The sequence below is a fragment of the Anthonomus grandis genome, chromosome 10 (genome assembly GCF_022605725.1).
Source record: "Anthonomus grandis grandis chromosome 10, icAntGran1.3, whole genome shotgun sequence".
Taxonomy (NCBI): domain Eukaryota; kingdom Metazoa; phylum Arthropoda; class Insecta; order Coleoptera; family Curculionidae; genus Anthonomus; species Anthonomus grandis.
This window is the reverse complement of record NC_065555.1, coordinates 28638079-28658620: the sequence shown is the minus strand read 5'-3', so window position 1 is coordinate 28658620 and position 20542 is coordinate 28638079. Positions and strand designations below refer to the sequence as shown.

Here is a 20542-nt window from a genome sequence, read left to right as displayed (position 1 = left end):
TGGTTTTTGCGATGCGTCAGAACGTGCTTATTGTGCTGTCGTATATATTCGTGTATTTTTCTCCCGAGAATTTCTTTATAAAACCTACCTTGTCTGTGCCAAATCTAAAGTAAGCCCTCTAAAGGTAGTAACTTTAGCGCGACTTGAGTTACTTGGCGCTGTTTTGCTTAGCAAATTAATGCATTATGTTTTGAATATTTTCTCACATAAAATTAAATTTACCAACATATTTTCATTTACTGATAGTTCCGTTGCCTTAACATGGATTAAAAGTTCGCCTCACCATTGGCAAACGTTTGTAAGCAACCGCGTTTCTTATATTCAAGAAAAATTGCCACCCGAATGTTGGCACCATGTTCCCTCTGAACTGAATCCAGCCGACTGTGGAAGTAGAGGTTTATGTGTCTCTGAGCTCGCAGATTTTTCTCTTTGGTGGAACGGGCCCAGTTTTTTATTACAAAACAGAGAGGAATGGTCATTTACAAAATTTGAAATTCCTAGTATCGATTCTTTTAATTTTGAGAAGAGAAAGACTGTTTTAAATACTTTAATAACACAGCAATCTCCTCATTTTATTGAATCTTTAATTGATAAATATAATTCCTTGCCAAAGATTAAAAGAATTGTAGCTTATATTTTGCGGGGTTCTAAGAATTTCCAGTCCTTTAAAATTAAAGCGACAGTTTTAAATACTTCTTATCTTACTTTATCAGAATTAAATAATGCTCTTTACTTACTTATAAAATTCATCCAAAATCTCTATTTTGCTGAAGAGATTACATTGGTTAGACATAATAAACGTATTTCGAAAAGTCTTCAGAAATTAAGACCTTTTTTAGATAAAGAGGGCTACTTGAGGGTTGGTGGTAGACTCCATAACTCCGATTTGTCGTACGATAAAAGATTTCCCTTGCTTTTACCAGGTAATTGTAAATTTACGTCCTTACTTATAAATGAATTACATCTTAATTACTTACATTGTGGTATACAAACCACATTAAATTTGCTATTTCAAAACTACTGGATAATCTCAGCAAAGAGAATAGTTCGTAAAGTAATCCATAAATGTCATATTTGTTGGAAGGTTAACCCGAAACCATATCAACCCCCTATGGGTAATTTACCTAAGTTCAGGGTATCCGCAAATTCCAAAGCTTTTATTAACTGCGGCCTGGACTTGTGTGGACCGTTTCCAATTACTATTGGCCGATTAAGGGGTGCTAAAGTGCATAAAGCATACGTATGCTTATTTATTTGCACTAGTACAAAAGGTGTTCATTTGGAGTTGCTATCGGACCTTAGTGCAGAGGCTTTTTTGGCGGGACTTCGCAGATTTGTTGCACGGCGCGGAAAAGTACTTAACTTATATTCAGATTGCGGTACAAATTTTATTGCTAGTGAAAAATACTTACGTCAAATATTTTTAAAATCTGCCGAAGTTGAACCAATTACGTGGCATTTTAATCCCCCCTCTGCCCCCCATATGGGTGGTATATGGGAAGCAAATATTAAGTCCATTAAAACTCACTTAGTACGGGTAGTAGGAACTCAGATACTCACATATGAAGAGTTTAATACGGTAATTATACAAATCGAAGCGGTACTTAATTCAAGACCACTTTCCCCTATAAGTTCAGACCCATCAGACTTATTGCCACTTACTCCTGGACATTTTTTGACCCTACAACCCTTAACTGTTCTTCCCGATCCGGACTTTACTAACACAAATATTAATCGCCTTACGCGTTGGCAGCTTTTACTTAGACTGCATCGTGATTTTTGGAGGCGGTGGCATTGTGAATATCTACATACTTTGCAACAAAGAGCCAAATGGCATAATGCGATAGGTAGAGTAGAGCCGGGTACTATGGTAGCTATTAAAGATGATAATTCGGCGCCTTTACACTGGATTCTTGGTCGAATCGCGGAAGTTACTTTGGGCAAGGACGGGGTTCCTAGAGTGGCAACAGTACGGACAGCCAAAGGTATACTTAAAAGACCTTTGGTAAAATTGTGCCCACTTCCAAACCAATAATTTATTTATTGTTTCATGAAAACCCCTTGGTTTTCATGGGCGCGGGAATGTTCTGTTCTTGTAGTCATCTCAATTTCACTTTATTGATTAGTTTAATACTTAGTTTGATTTAGTTTAGTTCTATAAGTTATATTCTTAAGTGCATTCAAAGTATCGCTTCTTGCTGCTAATATTTTTTTTGTTTTACATAATGAATGTCGAGATTTGCCTTGTTTCCTCGCCTCTCCCTATAATATTTCCTTACTTGCTATTCTTTACTTTTACTACAAACCTGGTACATACCCAAATAATACGTCACACGCAAGTACCGAAAAGACTAACGCGGGGAATCGAGGTGAAAACACTCGGTACTAGATCGTCTTACTGTTAATAACCATTTTACGACCAGTATTCGCGCGGCCTTCCGCAAAAACCTCTTGTGTTATCCTGATCCTGACTGACCCCTAGGTAAGTCTTTTTACTGTTAATTTAATTCAATCACTTTTATATTTTTCGTGCTAAGTCAGCAGGCTGTGGTATAAAACCGTCCAAAGGTACATGAACCATCGCAACCTATAAATTTTACAATTGATTAGAAAGCCTCAATTGATTAGAAACCTTTTCTAATCAATGGCACCCTTCTAAACAGGTGTAGTATACATATCTTTGATGTAAATATAATTTGGTTGTATTGTTAAGATATTTTTTTTTGCCTCTTTAAATCTACTTTATCCAGGGTCATTTAATTGTTAATTGAAACCTATATACCAAATCTTTTTTCTTAGTTTTCTTTCATTCATAAAAAAAAAACTAAGTGGCGCCCTCTTATTTTATAGTTATAATCAAGTATAGATTCTTTAATAGCCAGTCATAAGTGAACCTTCGAACAATCCCAAGCCTCCAATAATTCTGAGCTACCGTCTGCAAACTCTTGGCAAAATAGTAACACTGTAAAGTTAACGCCACACTATATTTCTAGTTCTCATTTGTCTGGTGTTATATCGGTTTTCAGCATCATTTTGTGGATGTAATAATGGAGTCTTAAGATAAGGTAAACAGGGATATCCCCTATCACCTAATAGATATCCATGTAAGTGACCAGCTTCAAATCTGGCTTTTAAAACACTATTATTAAATATCATACTATCGTGTTCTCGACCTGGCCATCTAGCCACAAGGTCCATAATTTTTAAATTTGGGCCTGCAACCGCTTGTACATTTATGCTGAATGTACGTTTTCTGTTCCGATATATTTCAGCAAATGGTCCTCCGGGATTTTTTATAGGAATATACGTGCAATCAATGCATCCAATAACTTCAGGAAAGCGAGAGATTCGGTAAAATGCCTAATAAGTTCGCTGTTCCTCTGCAGGTGTGATAGGCATATTAATTTGATTTCGAGCTTGGTGAGCTATAACTACGAAAACTTTTTTTATTATTCTGGACACTGTCGGCTGCGACAAACCTCTTAAATCACCACAAGTTAACTAAAAAGTAAAAATTATTTCAGTTAATTTTTGAAGATTGTATAGGTTAATAATAGTAAATAACGAGATATTTTAAAATGTAGAATTACATACCTGGAAACTTCCTGTTGCGTAGAATCTTAAAGCACATAATAAAGCAATTAGAGGAGGCACCGGTAAACCACGCATATTCACTTTCTGCAAATGCGGTTGTATTATCGCTGTCAAATGATGAAGAACTACATTTTTACTAAATCTATATCGCCTCCTAAACTGCAAATCATTATAAAAATCAAGTGGATTGTCAAGGTCCCTTATATATCTTCGACGAAGTACAGGCCCATGTAATATATTATTTATGTCATTGATTTCATCTTCTTCTGCATTTAATCTCACAATATCGTAGGCGTCTTCCATTATTATCGTTTACCAACGTGTTTACTTTTTGGTCCGTCGCGGAAGTACCTATCTACAAAATCCGATCGCCACGCTGAAATCTGGAGCAATATTCAAATTGCGAAAGTATTAACCCGGCGGGAGATGTCTGTGAAACACTGCTCCCGAGTTTTATCAAATCGCCCGCCGGCGAAAGATCACCTTGTTTTCAGTTGATATTACACATGCGACATTCGGCGGGCGATCGACTATGAAACGAATTTGACAAAATCTCCGAAAATTTCTTCTGGCGAGCAGCTGGAGACGGACTATGAATACCAGTGTTAGTCTCTTGCAATTTAATAAAATACAAACATGAGTGAAAATATTGATACACGGTTTATGGGAAAAGAATTTCTGTCAGGATTTATCGAAATATATAAAAGTCATCCGGCATTATGGATAACAAAATCTAACGAATACTCAAACAAAAATTTAAAGAACAGAGGTTATGAAAATTTGGTGGAATATTTGAAAAAAGTCTATCCTAAGGCAGATCGTGATTTTGTTTACAAAAAAATTCAAAATTTGCGTGGATGCTTTCGAAAGGAACTGAAAAAAGTATTCAATTCACAAAGGACAGGGGCAGCAAGCGATGATATTTACGAGCCCCGTTTTTGCCGTACTTTGATCTTCTGCTCTTCACAAGTGATCACGAAGTACCGGTACAAAGCACTGAAAGTGAAGATTTGGAGATACAGAGTCAGTCACAAGAAAGTGAAATTGAAACAGAGCATTCAGAAATAACTGAAGATGACGAAAATACACATAACTCAGTGGAGGTAAGTAAATCTGTTTCAAATAATAAAATACATAGAGAATAATTGTTCACAACATTTATTTCATATTATCAATTAAATATCTATTTTGTAACTAACAAGAAGAAAATATTTACTATGCTTTACCAGCTTCGATCATTTTATCTTGCCAATCAAGTTTTCCTTTATTATTAAAATATTCGCAGTATTTATCTCTATTATTCTTAGCTTCTATGGATGGTTTAACATGTTTCCTTTTTGAGAGGGAAACCAGTTCCACATCTTTTGACCGCCATTCCCCTTTTTCAGTTATATGTGTAGTAAGATTTTCTTTGTCGGCAGCTGTTGCATAAGACGGACTACTTCTTATTAAAAAATTATGTAAAGTGCAAGCTGCTAGGACTATTTTAATTATGTTTTTTTGATCCATTGCCAAACTGGTGTGGAAAATCCGAAAACGGGCGGCAAGTAAACCAAACGCATTTTCTACCACATTTCGTGCCCTAGACAATCTATAATTGAATATATTTCTTTCATAGGTTAAATCTTTATCTGGAGAAGGTTTTAATAAATTATTTTGTAGAGGGAATGCCGAATCACCAATAATAACAAAGTTTAGATTTTCTTTAGTTTCACTGTTGTCTGGAAAACCTAAATTGCCTGTAAGCAGTTTTTTATAAAATGAAGTCCATTCGAAAGCGGCACTGTCTGACATTCTGCCTTGCTTTCCAACAAGTCCACATAAACAACGTCCACATAAATAAACTCGCAATTCGCTTTCACTAACGCCATCAGAATAACGCTATAAAATTTTTTATAGTTATAATACAGAGCACCTGTTCTTGGTGGTGGTACTATTCGGATGTGCTTTCCGTCTAGGGCTCCTGCACAGTTAGGAAAATTCCATCGGGATTCAAAACCGGATGCGATACTTTTCCAGTCTTCTTTGCATGTTGGAAACTGAAAACAAAAGTTTATTTAAGAATATAATAAAAATTTTCTAATCTACCTCTAGTTATTTCAAATTGAAGTCAAATACATTTTTTTTTGTTTCAGATATCTTTCCGCAAACCGTCGTGTCACAAAAAAAAGTCAGTAATAGAGAAACCGCTGGTAATTAAAAAAAAGAAACTATCATTTCAAGAAAGTCAAGTGGACTTCATGAGAACATGTACTCAAGTTTTGAAACAAAATACTGATACGCCGCCGCCGAATGAATTTGAAGCTATCAGAATTAATGTCACATCTAAGTAAAAAAAATAGACTCCATGCAACAAATTTTAGCAGAAACACTAATCAATAAAATACTAACAAAAGGATTGTTAAAAGAACTATCTCGGTCAGTAGATATAGTAGATACTTCCATCATAAACAATACTTGGCCGACAAATGAAATTTCAAGCAACTTAGGATATTCATACCATTCCAGTACTCCTGTAACTACACCATCTCCTCAACCAAGCCCTCAGTCATCTATTATTAGCAACGATTTAGCTGCATATTACGCTGAGAGTGCTCGAAGTATCTCAAGTCCCCAAGATATTTAGATAATAATTTGAATATTTTGTTTGTATTAATGAACAGATTAGAATGTTGTATATTATTATATTTTTAGATTTTCTAATATGTAATGAAAGTAAATTTCTATATTTCGATACATACAGAGGATTAAACATATTTTTTTTGTTTATTGAATTCTAATAATAAAATTACTTACCTTTAAATATTCTTGCTTTAATTCCTCAAAAATTACAGTACATGTTTCCGGTATAAGGTATCCTAATGCTTGTGCGGATATTCCTACAGAATATTTTAGATCTTCATAAGATCTCCCTGTTGCTAGAAATCGAAGTGTGGCTGTAAGACGTTGTTCTGGAGAAATTGGCTCTCTCATAGCAGTGTGCTGTTTTGTTAATCCATTTTTTACCATGGACAATAATTTACTAAAAGTTGCACTATCCATTCTTAAATAATTTTTGAAATCCATAGGTTCGTTTTGTTTTATTTCTCTTAATAATGGTACGTGGCTTAGAGACTCTCTTTCCAACAACCATTTTTTGACCCATTTGCTACGTTTTCTAATAGTACGATGTTTAGTTGCCATAAGAATCATACCAGACCTAGCTAAACACAGTGCAATCTTTTTCTTATTGCTAGGCATCTTCCCTGTTCACACATACCTATAAACACAAAAATTAGTAGCCTAATTTACGATCGCGTTCTCTGAAAACTTTTGCCGAGGCCACAAACTTATTTTCAGGCATAGTCTGCAGATAATTGTACAGATTATATCCACTAACATACGGTTTTGTCTACAACATATTAAGTCTGTCAGATTTGTTCATAAATATGTCTTTACGTTAGTGGTAATTTTTTACGGTGGTTAATTTTTAAAGTTTTACCTCTGACATACCAAGTCCGCCAAAAACATACGACTTGAACCGCGACGGATTAAATCTCGAGAGAAGTCTCTGCGTGTGTGGCCGGTTAATGCAACAGTGCGGTTTTTGCGGTTAACTGAACCGAACCAGTGTCGGTGCCGCCCTAGTGTCACAATTTTTTCTCCAATGGATTTCGGTATTAGACCAAATTACGATTCCTTAAAATTACCACTAGCAGGACTTAGTGCCGTTTGTGTGAATTACAGTGGTTTGCACCAACTTATTCTTATGAGATCCTTAAACTAATTGTCTCTTAAAGCACCGTCATGTACCGAATGGACATTTATGTATCTCTTAAAGCGCTTTTAGTTAAATTGCCAAATTTGGTCACTGAAAGTTTTCTTAACGGTCTTTTAAGATTTTGTTAACCATTTTGGAATAAGTAAAAAGTTGAAATTGAAAAAAAAATACTAACCATCTATTTAGGATAAAAAATAGTGAACATAATTTAAAGAAATTTGTTATATTTGCTTTATTTTTTTTTAATATCAATGTACTGTGCATTTACGATAAAAGGAACAAGTTAATTTAAAATTTAACTATATTTTTCTTCTTTTATGTTTCGGACTCGTCGATTAGCATCATCACTTTCACCTTTTTTGCAATAAAAATTTTCTATACAGGGTACCTTAAGTAGAAACTATGGCGTCAACATTAATTTTTTAAATTGGAACACCCTGTATATCATGACATTTTACAATTCTATGATATATTCTAAATACTTTTTGTATACTATACCATATGTTTAAAGTCAGCGGTTTGTCAAATTGATGTAATAGAATAATGAAACATACGACATTAGAAAATAACAATTTATACAATATTTATTGCTATAACTGATGTTCAATACACTTCAATTAATTTTTGAAGTCGGTAAAAACGTTCAATTGCACATTTTCAATCACTTGCAAATCGATTAGTCTAATTTCTTTAACATTATTTGGTATATTTACATACACTTGGAAATAGCCCCGCAAAAAAACATCTAATGAAAATATTCCACTCTTAATTGGTGGACAATTCCTCTTCGTCCAATTCATCTGTTAGTAAATGTTGCATTATCTTAAAAGATTTATTTCGAACGGCGAAGGTAAAGTGAAGCGATTCCTTATCTTGTTGAAACCAGTGGCGAAGCGTATGAGTAGACAAGGTAGACACTGTCTACCCAAAATTATCCAGTTATTTGTCATTAATTTATCACGTAATTATTTCATGTAATTGAGTAATTGTTGAATTAAAATTTTAAAAAAATAACACAGAACGTAGTCGCTATCCTTACTATTATTAGTATAGTATCTAAACATAATTAATCCGAAGGCGCGCCCCGCTTGCCGCACCGATTAAGGAAAAATACAGGGCTGACACCCAATTAATGTATACGAGCCCCAGGAAGACACATTGATATTTGTCTTCCGAAATTTGGAGCATATCGAACCAAATACGCATCAAGCAGGCTACAGAGGTCCGGCCGCATTCAGCCTATTAACTCGCGGGGAAGACATTCGAGCTTTTGTCTATCGAAGTCGACCAGCTATTTTATTATGCTGTTGAGGGTTATTGTTTATGGACACGCTTGATCTGGTCGGCCGCAATACATCTTCAGTTTTGTCTGCATTTGGTGGGGGCGCGTGCTATAGTAATTTAATAATTAGTATTTTTATTTTTGGGTGTATAGAAAAGGTTTTTTAGTGGTTATTTATGAACGACTGTTCGATATTGGCAATTGTATTTTAGTTGTGTTTTTTTGTAAGTAGTATTTATTTTTATCTATCTATCTTTTTATGCTAGTAGTAATTATTTATTTCTTTTTTATATCACTACATAATTTTTCTTTTTGAGTTAATATTTCATGCGCTTTCATTCTGTATTTCATTAAAGTGAATAATATTGAATACACATTTTTTTCCAATTAATGATTTTTATTGTTTGTCTACCCGAAAAAAAAGTCACGCTTCGCCACTGGTTGAAACCATATCACCCTACTTTATGTCAGCCTCTAGTGATGCGAAGAGTCCGGATTAATCGTCCGTTCAATCCGAATATCAAATTATTCCGAATCAATCCGGATATCTAAATCGTCCGGATACACGCCTCCCGTCCTCCGTTAGCCCGACGATGAAATAATTGTATGAGCTTACAAGAGGCTCACGAAGTTCCACGTTCCACCGGCTAAGAGAATCCGAATTAAATCGTCCGGACAAATAACCCGGCAACAAAGCATTTTCGTATTGATATTTTGCATCGTTTAAAATACACTTGATTTATTACATACATAATTAGCTATTTTAGTTTTAACATCATGTAGAAATCCGTAAAAATGAAATGTCTAATGGGTTGCATAATGCATACCTTATATTCGAAAAACAGGTATAAAAAACGTTTATCGGACGGTCGAGCATCGAGCCCGAAACATAGCATAATTTGCCGAACGGGCAAGGCATCGAGCGGATGAATTAATCCGGATGAAAAAAACGAATTTTCAATTCATCCGAATCAGTACTGTCCGGATATTGAATTAATTCGGATTTTTACAACACTATCAGCCTCTAGTGAATCAGGGAATAATAGCTATTTATGTATCAAGGGTATTGTAAGGACGATAATGCCCGGAAGGTGGAAATAGTAGGTTTCCGCCTGATTGGCATTAGAGTCTAACAATGCCCGTGGTACATACAATGCTTTATGTTTTACCTAAAAATTGATTTTTACAAACAAAAATAATTTTAATATTAATTAAAAAATAGGGTCTACCTGTACAGGTATACGTACACACCTACCTACAGAAATTTATCAAGTGACTTGCAGTGATTATTTAAGTTTGACTTTGATGTTTCTGTCAGTTAGTCAGTTGGCATTTTTTGTTTAAATATTTGCTTAAAATGGAAGAAATTCCACAAAATATAAGAGAAAAGGCCATAAAAGCGACCGAAAATCTTTTGCCAGTTAAATCAAGGCAACAGTATGATCGGGAGTATGGCATATTTGGTATTTGGAAAGATGCCAACGCAATTGTTCAAATAACCGAAACCGGGGTCCGTTAAAGTTAAAGGGACGTCTAAAAAACGATTTTTTTTTGAAAATTTTTACATAGAATGTTGAGTTTGAACATTTTATTGATAAAAAAGTGAGGATGAAATAAAAAAATGCAAAATTTTAAAAATTATAAAGGATTTTCTACTTACGTATGATTCACAATTACACCCGGCTTAACTACACTCTATTTGCGACTAGGCATCACGTTGACCATTATATATGCTATTAATTTAAATTTAAAGCCTTAAGTAACAAAGAAGATTATAGAAGGATTTACATCACTTCTTTAGGTGATAAACACAAATTTCCACACGCAAATCAGGAATATCAAATATGCAAATACGGATTTATTCATAAATAAAAAAACTGTCAAAATGTCACATATTTATTGGGAGTGGCTACTGTACTAGTACAATTATCGTAATTTTCTGTCCTGTCTCATTATAGGTAGGTATTTGACATTTGTTTATTTATATAATCATAAAATATGCACACGGGGCGGTAGCCCCGTGTGCGCATACAAGGCGGGCGCACATGGGGCGGCAGCCCCGTGTGCACACATGGGACTGTGTGGTTGGCGCACATGTGGAGTTGGCATTGCAAAAAGGGATTGGAACCTTGGGTTGGCGCTAAATAGTGGGTTGGGTAGTCGTTTGAGCCCTACTTAGGGAATGGGATAATAGTTAGAAAATGGGAATTATAGGCACAAACACGCGGGGCGGGAGCCCCGCGTGTTTGTGCCTATAATTCCTATGCCTTATGCCTATAATGAATTTAAAGATATTTATTGTTTTGACTATAAGTTAATGTACATTAAACCTCATCGTTATTATTTACTTATTAATAATTAAATATCTTAAATTATGTTTTTTTTTTCAAAATGTTTATTTATTATATATAAAATTACATAAAATATCAAATAATTTAAATAAATAATACCTATTTCTTAACACCTGATAAATGTATTTTGTTCATGTAATGTAAAATCTAACTAGGTATATTATGCCTTTGTTATCTAAAATTGAGTCCACAGCCAACCCATCCAACTAAAAAGTGTTCCAGGCAAAACCAAAAAATGCTACTGGGGACGTAGTGAAGCCACTCCCATTTTCGTCAATAAGGTTATTGTTTTATATTTCGTGTGTGTAAATTACAAAATATGTAATTATAGTGGTACAAAGTGATAAAGAATTCTATAAATTTACAATTTTAGCACCCAAAAAGTTCCAAAATTGCCCCAATATATATATTTTTCAATTATAGCAAAATCAAGAGCTAAAAAACCTTGTGCAAGCCGGCAATAGTTACGTATTTAACGTATGTAAAAAAACCTTCATAATTTCCAAAATTTTGTATTTTTTCCAATCATCCTCACTTTTTTATCAATATTTTGACCACACTCAACATTCTATGTAAAAATTTTCAAAAAAAAATCGGTTTTTAGACGTCCCTTTAACTTTACCGGACCCTAATGGTCTATAAAAATGTAGACATCTCGCAATACCATCGTCTCATATCTTTTTTAAAAGTTATGTCGAAAGGATATGTCCCGAAGAAGTCTAAAGTTTTGGAAGGAGAATAAATAATAAAATTTATTAAGAAGGCTCCTGATGATATCTACTTTGTACACAAAGTCATATTGGTAATGGGTGTTTTTGGAGGTTTAAGACGAGATGAGTTGGTCAAAATGACCATTGATGATATTGAAGATAGAGGAACGGTTATGAAGGTACCAGAAACTAAAACTTCAACTTCAAAAAGTTTTACTATCATTGAAGAAGATTTAGGCGCTTTAAATTTAATAAAAAAGTACGCAGCATTAAGACCAGCTGGAATAAAGGAGCGAATATTCTTTCTTACCTATAGAAAGAGTCGCTGTACAGTACAACCTGTTGGAAAAAATATCATAGGAAGCGTCCCAACATTGATCGCAAAATTTTTAAAACTGGATAATGCAGAAGCTTATACCGGCCACTGTTTGCGTCGCATATCGTCAACTTTACTTGTTGAGGCAGGTGCTTCACGTTTGAAATACTAAAACAACATGGGAAATGGAAAAGCTCTTCAGTAGCTGAAGGATATATAGAAGAAAGTATTTTATCCAAAAATAAAGTAGCCAAAATGATTGCCAATACAGTTAATTCCGAGGTTAATTCCGTATCGACTATTGAAAATTCTTTAATGGACAATTTACAAACTATACAAAATAGCGTTAGTGCTGCCACCTCTACCATCACAAAAAACACCGACCATTCTATAGTGGCATCAGCTACATTTTCCGGGATATTTCAAAATTGTAATTTTTATTTTGGAAATAAAGTGTAATTTTTAGTATTTAAAGAAACATTATTTTTTGTATAAAATGGATGTTTATTCTTTATTATGAGAGAAATAAAATTGGATAAGCAATAAAATTTCCGGGCATTATCATAATGCCCGCTTATAATGTCCTAGGTGTGATAGCAGGTATTATTGCTACCATAACATTCCGTTTCTAAGGTATTATAAATCAATAATAGATAGGTAAATCATAAAACAATTAAAACAGGGTTATCCTTGCTTACGAACTTATGTTTAAACTGTAGAAAGTCCAAGTTGCGCTCTCAGTCAAATGTATTTTCGAAACAAAATGTTTATTATTATTAATTGTTAGCCTCAAGAATCTGCACACAAAACTGCAATCGGAGGTCAAAATCGTCTTCTAACAATTCATGTATCAGTTGTACTTTATACGGATGATAATAATTTACTACTGGATGAAAATACTTTTACTCGAAGTATTTTCGCCTACTGATAAATTCCAATTTCTGGAAATTGTACTAATCGCGACATGGGGATTATTCTCCGTTTTTAATACACTCAGCATATCATCCTCAGATACTTTTGGAGATTTTTCTTTAGATAAATTTCTTATATGGCCATGTTTCCTAAATTTTGCTAACGGTAGATCTAGTGATTACAGCACGATCAGAATGACTTGCATTAAATAAATTACAGACTTCTTGTTGTGTATGCAACCGGTCTCCAAAACCAATCAGCATAAATATTTTAATTCGTTCTTTTTCAGATAAATGTATTTTAATAAAAATGATGCGTGTGTAGGTTATAGTTTATTTAGTTCGGAGAATTAAAGGGTCTCTTGCTTGTTATGCACTGTATTTCTTCCGAGCTAGCAACATATGGCTCTTGCCGGTCTTTGGAGGTCGTACTGTCGAGATTTGGCGCCATCTTTTTATAATTTTGGGTCGCATCTAGGTGCTTGGATTTTTGACTGCTCGGAACATAGGAATCGACTGAACGGGATAAGGTTTCGGTTTGGTTGCTTGTATTTATAAGGTCTGGGTGTTATTGAACGCGAGCCTATGGAGCAGGCCACGCTCCCTCAGTATGCGGAACTTTCGGTCTTTTAGGTTGTTTTTAGAATTTGTTTTTGGTTATTTGGCGTGTGATTTGGGTTTTATGTGGGATTTGTATTTGGAGTAGTTAGTAAGGATTATGACTATAGGATTTGGGTTTGGAACACACTAAGAAAGAAGAAGAAATGGACCCTGATAATGATCGCCCTTGCAGTTGTGCGCCCCCGGCAACGCGGCTTTGCGTTGCAATTGCTCATGACGTGTCCATACTCTTGGCATCGATGGCACTGCCCAATTTCCGTCATATTATCAATAGGATCCTTAAACGTTCGACACGGACCCTAATGTTCAAAAGGTTTTCTATCATGAATACAGCCCCTTGATCTTTCGGGACGAGGAACCTGATGAGGTCCGTAGGCCTTCTGCGGCCTGAGCCGATTTTAAACCAACCCATTTCCTCAGGCCCGAACCCCATCATTCTAAGCTCCTTCTCAACTTCTTCCAATTTAAAGTTTTGGTCAAGTCCTCTCAGGATCACATTTAATTTTCTGTCCTCTTCAAGGAGGAAGGAATGGAATTCCATTCCCTCTTCCTTGACGAGTCTTGTGAGCTCTCGATGGTCTTTGGATGTTTTGGGGAAAAGCGCTAATCTATCCCAATCTATCCTTCTTTACTTTTGAAATGTTTTTTTATTTTCGCAAAATAATTTAAATTTTGTAGCGCAGTTTGACGTGTCTCTTAGCACTACCTTTGGGACTTTAGATATATTGGGATGAACGCTTTTTTTCTTTCCCGCTAAGGCGAGATTATTTAGGGGCGTGTATAATGGGTTTTTCGGATTTTGGATGGGATTTACAGTTGGGTTTGGGTCTGAATCTGACGATGTTAAGGGGGCAGGCTCCCTGTTTGCTGTTTTTACAGGGTGAACCAGTTCAAATGCCAGCTCGCCTCCATCCTGTGAAGAAGGAGACAGGCTCGCATCGTCCCTGGTTCTTTTCCTCTTTTGTTCTTGAGAATTAATCATGTCTTTCGCCTGACTCCCCAGCATCGTCAGATGCCTTTCGAGTTTGGCATTTTTATTAATTAGGGCGTTGTTGTAGTTCAACACCTCCTTGAGTTTTTTATTCAAGTCAGAGATCTGCGTCTTGAAAGAATGGTTTTCAGAGGTCATCGAGTTTATCTTGTACTCTAGGAGTTTGATTTTCTCGTGAGTTGAGAATTTTTGGACTTGATCTCGTAGATCTCTATGTCTCTTCTCTCAATTCGCAGATCTCTTTCCTGAATTTCTTCCTCGAATTTCCTTTTACGTTCCTCACTGAGCCTCAGATCCGCACTCTGAGGTAGCGTTTTGCCAGGTTTGGAAGGCTTTTTAGCCCTTTGGAAAGTCTAGGATCGAGATGGGATTGTGATGAGGGTTTTTTGAATTTTGAGAAGTCATCCGAAGTTTTACCCCTCTCTCTCTTGTCTGCTTTTTCATCTGTTGCTATCTTCACTTTTCGTTGACCTATCGGTTAGATAGCCGTCAGATAGGTCCATTTTTTTGTCTTTCCTCGAACTTCTTGCGGCGTTGGTTAAGCCCCCCACTGATAATGGGGGGCGAGTCGACGCTTTTCTCCGCCGTTTGTTTTGGTGTCTTGGCTGGTTGACGAAATAGATGTGATTCACGCTGTGGATACTGCTGTGCTGCAAACTGCTCACAATTGTCCAACTGCTAACTGCAAACTGAATAGTGAGTGAAATAATTAAAAGGCCGTTACACTTTACTGATTAATTTGATTGTCGTCTATGGCACTGGAGAGAGGGAAACGGGCGAAAGATGTTACAATTAAAAACGCGCGAAGGCTGTTCCTATACACTACTAACCCATTTATCTAATAATACCGGTTAGATAGAGACAACGCTAAAACATAAAAGCCATGTAGATATTTTGTCACCTGATTGGTGGAGAGGCATATTTTAATAAAGAAGAACTTATACTAGATAGTTTTGGTGTGTTTTAGGTTTTAAAGAAGAAAAACTGATTAGCATACAATAAAGATGTTTGACCTTGTCCTATAAAATCGATAGAAAATAAATGTGTATATTAATATTATGGTTTTTGGTATACAGTTATGTGTACGACGATACATAACTGTATTGAAAGAAGTCGTCCATACTCTCAAAGAGACCCTGATATAAATAAATCAAAGGAGAACAACACAAAGTCTCAATCTCAAAAATTCTTTAATTTGTTAGAATGGTGACACGTGTTTCGCTCCTAAAAGCATCATCAGACCTAAAAAATAATGTAAACAAAACCAAATAATATTACAAAAAGACCTTAAAGTAAAACAAAAAAGTATACCTCAAGAAGGTTAAAAACATTTAATCTTATAAAACATATAATCTATTTTGATTTCCCTGGACGCAAAAAATCTCTTTCCCAGCATACCCGCCTCAGAATGTGTAACGTTAGTTGAAGAATTGCTTAACTCCACCAACCTCCCTAAGTTAGTTATAGACAACCTCGTATATCTCTTATCGCTGGTTTTGGAACAAAACTTTTTTAAATTTAATGGAAAATTTTTTAAGCAATCAGCAGGACTCGCTATGGGCTCATGCCTTTCACCTTTCTTAAGCGAAGTATTTATGAGCCATTAAGAAAATCAAATTATGTTTAGTAAGTTTTTAAAATTTATAATTACATACAAAAGGTATGTCGATGACATTTTTCTAAAGTCGAAATTATACCCATTTGTAATGACGTCATTTTTTTTTATCTTTGTTTAGCATATTCCAAACAGCGGCGATAACAAACTTTTGAAAAATATTGGTGTCTGATAATTATTCATCTTTTATATACTAGGTTATGTGAAATATCCGTCACTGCCAATCAAAAATATTGGTTTGTCAACTTGTTCTTGAAAGTTATTTCGAAAAGTGTTAGATAATGCCTAAAAAAAGATATAATAGGTATAATGAACAATCGCAGCTGATGATTTTAAATATATTGGCTTTATCTCAACTGGAAAAGGAACAAGTCCGAAACGGAATTGCACTTCAAATTGAGAATGTGATACAGCGAGCCGCAAATGCAACAAAATTGAGCACAACAACGATCGCAAAGATAGAGAAGAATGGGACAAAATCAGATCAGGATTACGCAGCCCGTATATCTTCCAAGCAAAAGACAGCAAAAACCAAAATTACAACATATTTGAAACATAGAATTCGGGACACAATTTATTATATGTACGCCAGAAAAGAATATGTAATATTGGCAACAATAAGAGAAAAGTTCAGGGAAGAAATTGAATATTTTGAGTTTTCCATTGACTCAAGTGGAAAAGTATAGGCTTCAAGTGGAAAAAATCAAATAACAGAAAATATTTGATGGACTTACCAAATATTGTTCATAAAAGAATCAATTTTTTTAGGGAGTATATCAAAAATAGAAATGTAGATCCGAAGGTTTTACTCTAGTTTTCATTGATGAGACGTGGATTTTTAGCAAGGGATCATTTCGTAGTAGCTGGCAAGATGACACTAAGCACACGGATTCAAGGAAAAACAGTGAAGGTAAAAATTATCTGGTTATCTTTTTAGATTTTTTTTTTGAATAAAAACTATTGCCCTTGTAAGGGCCCTCTAACTTCATAATTTCATCTGTTTCATAGTTTCATATAATTTCTCTCTAAGACAATATGAGGGAATTTAACTCCCTCCATACACTATTCGTATGTGCATGGAACATTACTTATTAATTATTTTAAATTTATGTTCTGGAAGAATGATTTCTAAAAGAAGAGAATTGAATTATCTTTTATTTTTAAGGTCATCGTTATATCGTGGTCCACGCCGGAACCAAAGATGGCTTCATCAAGGGTGCAAATTTAATATTCAAGAGTGGATTAAAGACGGGAGATTATCATGACAATATGAACAGGAAAAACTTCGAAAACTGGTTCCAAATCTTCCCCCAAAGTCATTTATAATCATGGACAATGCAAGTTACCATTCTGGTTTATTAGAAGAAATCCCGAAAACATCTTGGACAAAGCAGAGACTGACCGAATGGTTGAAGAAAAAGAATATTGGCTTTCCAGAAAAAGCCATGAAAGATAAAATATGGAGTACTGCACGCAGAAACTGCCCTAGTGAAAAAAAGAACTGATGAATATGTTAAACCTTTAGGACACAAAATTTTGCGACTGTCACCATATCATTGCCAGTTTAATGGAATTGAAATGGTATGGTCGGAATGTAAACGAAAATATGATCAATATATTTCCAATTTTAAGGGGTCACCTTCAGAAGTTCTGACTACATGGGAAAGGGTAATAAACGAAATTTGCAAAATCATTGGCAGAAATATGTTTTTCATACAGAAAAGGTAATTGAAAAGGCTTGGGAGGCAATACAAGTGTGTGATGCCTATGACATTCTGCCACTTGTGATTACGACTGACGATGACAAAGACGATATCTCTGATTTTAGTTCTGACTCTGACAATACTGACGAGATTGATTAAGCTTTTTTTGTTCTAGCAAATTTTATTTTATGATCATCGTTTAAGTATTCAATCATATCGTTGCAATTTCATTAACTTGGTAATGCAATATGGCGTGTTTTTTTTGAGTTTGTATGTTTTATTTTTTGAAATGGTATTTTCATTTTAATATGCTAACATATTCCTTCAAGTAGCATTTTTTTTCATGAACAAGTAAATTAAATTGTCAGTATTTAAATTTTTCCCAGTGAGTTAAAATAATTTTATACCATTATTCACAATTTTTGTAAGCTCGGTTTTGTTACGTCTACTGCTCGTGCCGAATTCTACTTTTCAAATATGTTGTAGATTTGGTTTTTGCGGTCTTTTACTTGGAAAATATATGAGCAGCGTAATCCTGATCTGATTTTATCCCATTCTTCTTTATATTTGCGATCGTTGTTGTGCTCAATTTTGTTGCATCTGCGGCTTGCTCTATCACATTCTCAATTTGAAGTGCAATTCCGTTTCGGACTTGTTGTTTATGTCCCATTATTTATGATTAATTATAATAATATTTGTTAATTGTTAAGTTTGTTAATAATACAATAAATACTACAAGATTTTTTAAAATTTTTTGGGAAGGAAAGTATATACACGAATATAAAAATATAATAATATGCTGCTAAAATAAATCATTTATTAATTTATGAACGTATAAAAATACATAGCAGACTATTAATTTCTGAAGGCGATGGTAAAGTTTCTAATCTAATATTGATTGGCAAAAATATCTACGCCATACGTTTTTTCTCACCTGGAAGACGTAACTACAAATGGGTATAATTTCGACTTTAGTCTGGAGAGAAAACGACGATGATTTAGCGGGATTTTTGAATTTCGTAAATTCTCTTCATAGTAACATAATTTTTACTTTGGAAAAAGACGTTAATAAGACCTTACCATTTTTGGATTTACTTCTGACTAGGTACAACAATGACATAACTTTTGAAGTGTACAGAAAACCATCCGCTACGGATAATATTATCCAATTTAATTCCCTTTCTCCTGGCCAACACAAGTTTACTACTCTTAACTCATTCTTCTATAGATTATTTAATTTACCTCTCTCCAATGTAGCCTTTAAAAAAGAGTACAAGATAATACAATCTATTGCAATCAATAACCTAGCTCCCTCTATCAAGTTTCAAAAAACAATATTTTAAGTTTTTTAATAAGTACAAACTTTCGTACCACATTGTACACCAGGAGGAAAGGGAACGTAATAATAAAAATTTTAGATGTTTAACTTACTTTGGAGGTATTTCCCAGGGGGTGGCGAAATTCTTTAAACCTTTTAACATCTCAATCGCTTTTAAGACTTCTAATTCCGTAAAGCGAAATCTGGTTAAACCATTGGATAAGCCAGATCCGCTTTTGAAATCGGGAGTTTATAGTTTGCATTGTGCCGATTGCCCTACGAGTTATGTGGGACAGTCCGGGAGGAAAATTTCAACAAGGGTACAAGAACATCTAGGTCTGGTGAACAAGTCTAAACCCACCGATATTGTCGAGACCAAGTCAGCGTTTGCCAATCATTTATTGTCAACAGGACATAATTTTTCCCACCCCAATAATGTGGCAGTGGTTCATGACTGTCAGAAGGGTAAAAAGCTGGATCTTCTAGAGAAGCTAGAGATTATAAGAGCGAAGAAGAGTCCAGTTTTAACTTGCGTTAACGACGTGTTCAATTTTGAGCCGGGACTCATTTTTAATAACATCTTGTAGTCCCCTCCTTTCTTTCCAAGCTATCGCATGAACGGTGTGGTCTAGCGGTCAACGCAGCAAACAGTAACAGTCTTGTTGCAAGGTTGTAGGTTCAAATCTCGATAGTCCCTTTTTACTTTTTTTGTTATTTTCTTGTACTCAAGTTCTATGTTATTGTTTTTTATATATTTGTGACGTCAGTTTTTTAACTTATATTTTACCGTTCAGTGTGTGTGTATATTTGTCCCAGTCGGGCGTGTTTGTAACCTTCTTGAGGTATACTTTTTTGTTTTACTTTAAGGTCTTTTTGTAATATTATTTGGTTTTCTTTACATTATTTTTTAGGTCTGATGATGCTCTTAGGAGCGAAACACGTGTCACCATTCTAACAAATTAAAGAATTTTTGAGACCGAGACTTTGTGTTGTTCTCCTTTGATTTACATAACTGTATACCAAATAATTCACGTAAAACGACAAGTAATATGACAATTAGTATCACAAATGCATGACGCAATGTTATCAAGTAGGCTCTAAAATTGAAAACTCTTCGGAAATAATAAGGTCTACTTACTTTCTAAGAAATCACATAATAAATTAATGTTGGCGTCATAGTTCCTATTTGAGACACCCTGTATCCAAAATTTATATTGCAAAGTACGCATTGGATCAAATAAGTAATAAATTAAACATTGGTTCCAATTTATAATAAATTTTTATGTTTTAATTTTATGTGTCAATAGTCTGTTACGTAATATTTGACAAACCATTGACTGTAGGCATATGGTTTAAACAGTGTAGTGACT

The 20542-nt window shown here is 34.7% G+C and overlaps 1 protein-coding gene and 1 long non-coding RNA gene across 2 annotated transcripts; one reads left to right on the top strand and one right to left on the bottom strand.

Annotated features, from left to right (window-relative positions):
• Positions 1 to 4809: 4809 nt before the first annotated feature.
• LOC126741742 (uncharacterized) lies at positions 4810 to 11610 on the bottom strand. The gene is given in 3 exon segments (XM_050448287.1): positions 4810 to 5421; positions 5424 to 5633; positions 6391 to 11610. Coding segments are annotated over 3 exon segments (1266 nt in total). The 5' UTR covers positions 6835 to 11610.
• A 4785-nt stretch (positions 11611 to 16395) lies between these two features.
• Positions 16396 to 18604, top strand: LOC126741320 (uncharacterized). Its single transcript, XR_007662162.1, has 2 exons — positions 16396 to 17061; positions 17317 to 18604. It is a non-coding gene; the product is annotated as an uncharacterized LOC126741320 (long non-coding RNA).
• The last annotated feature ends 1938 nt before the right edge of the window (positions 18605 to 20542 follow it).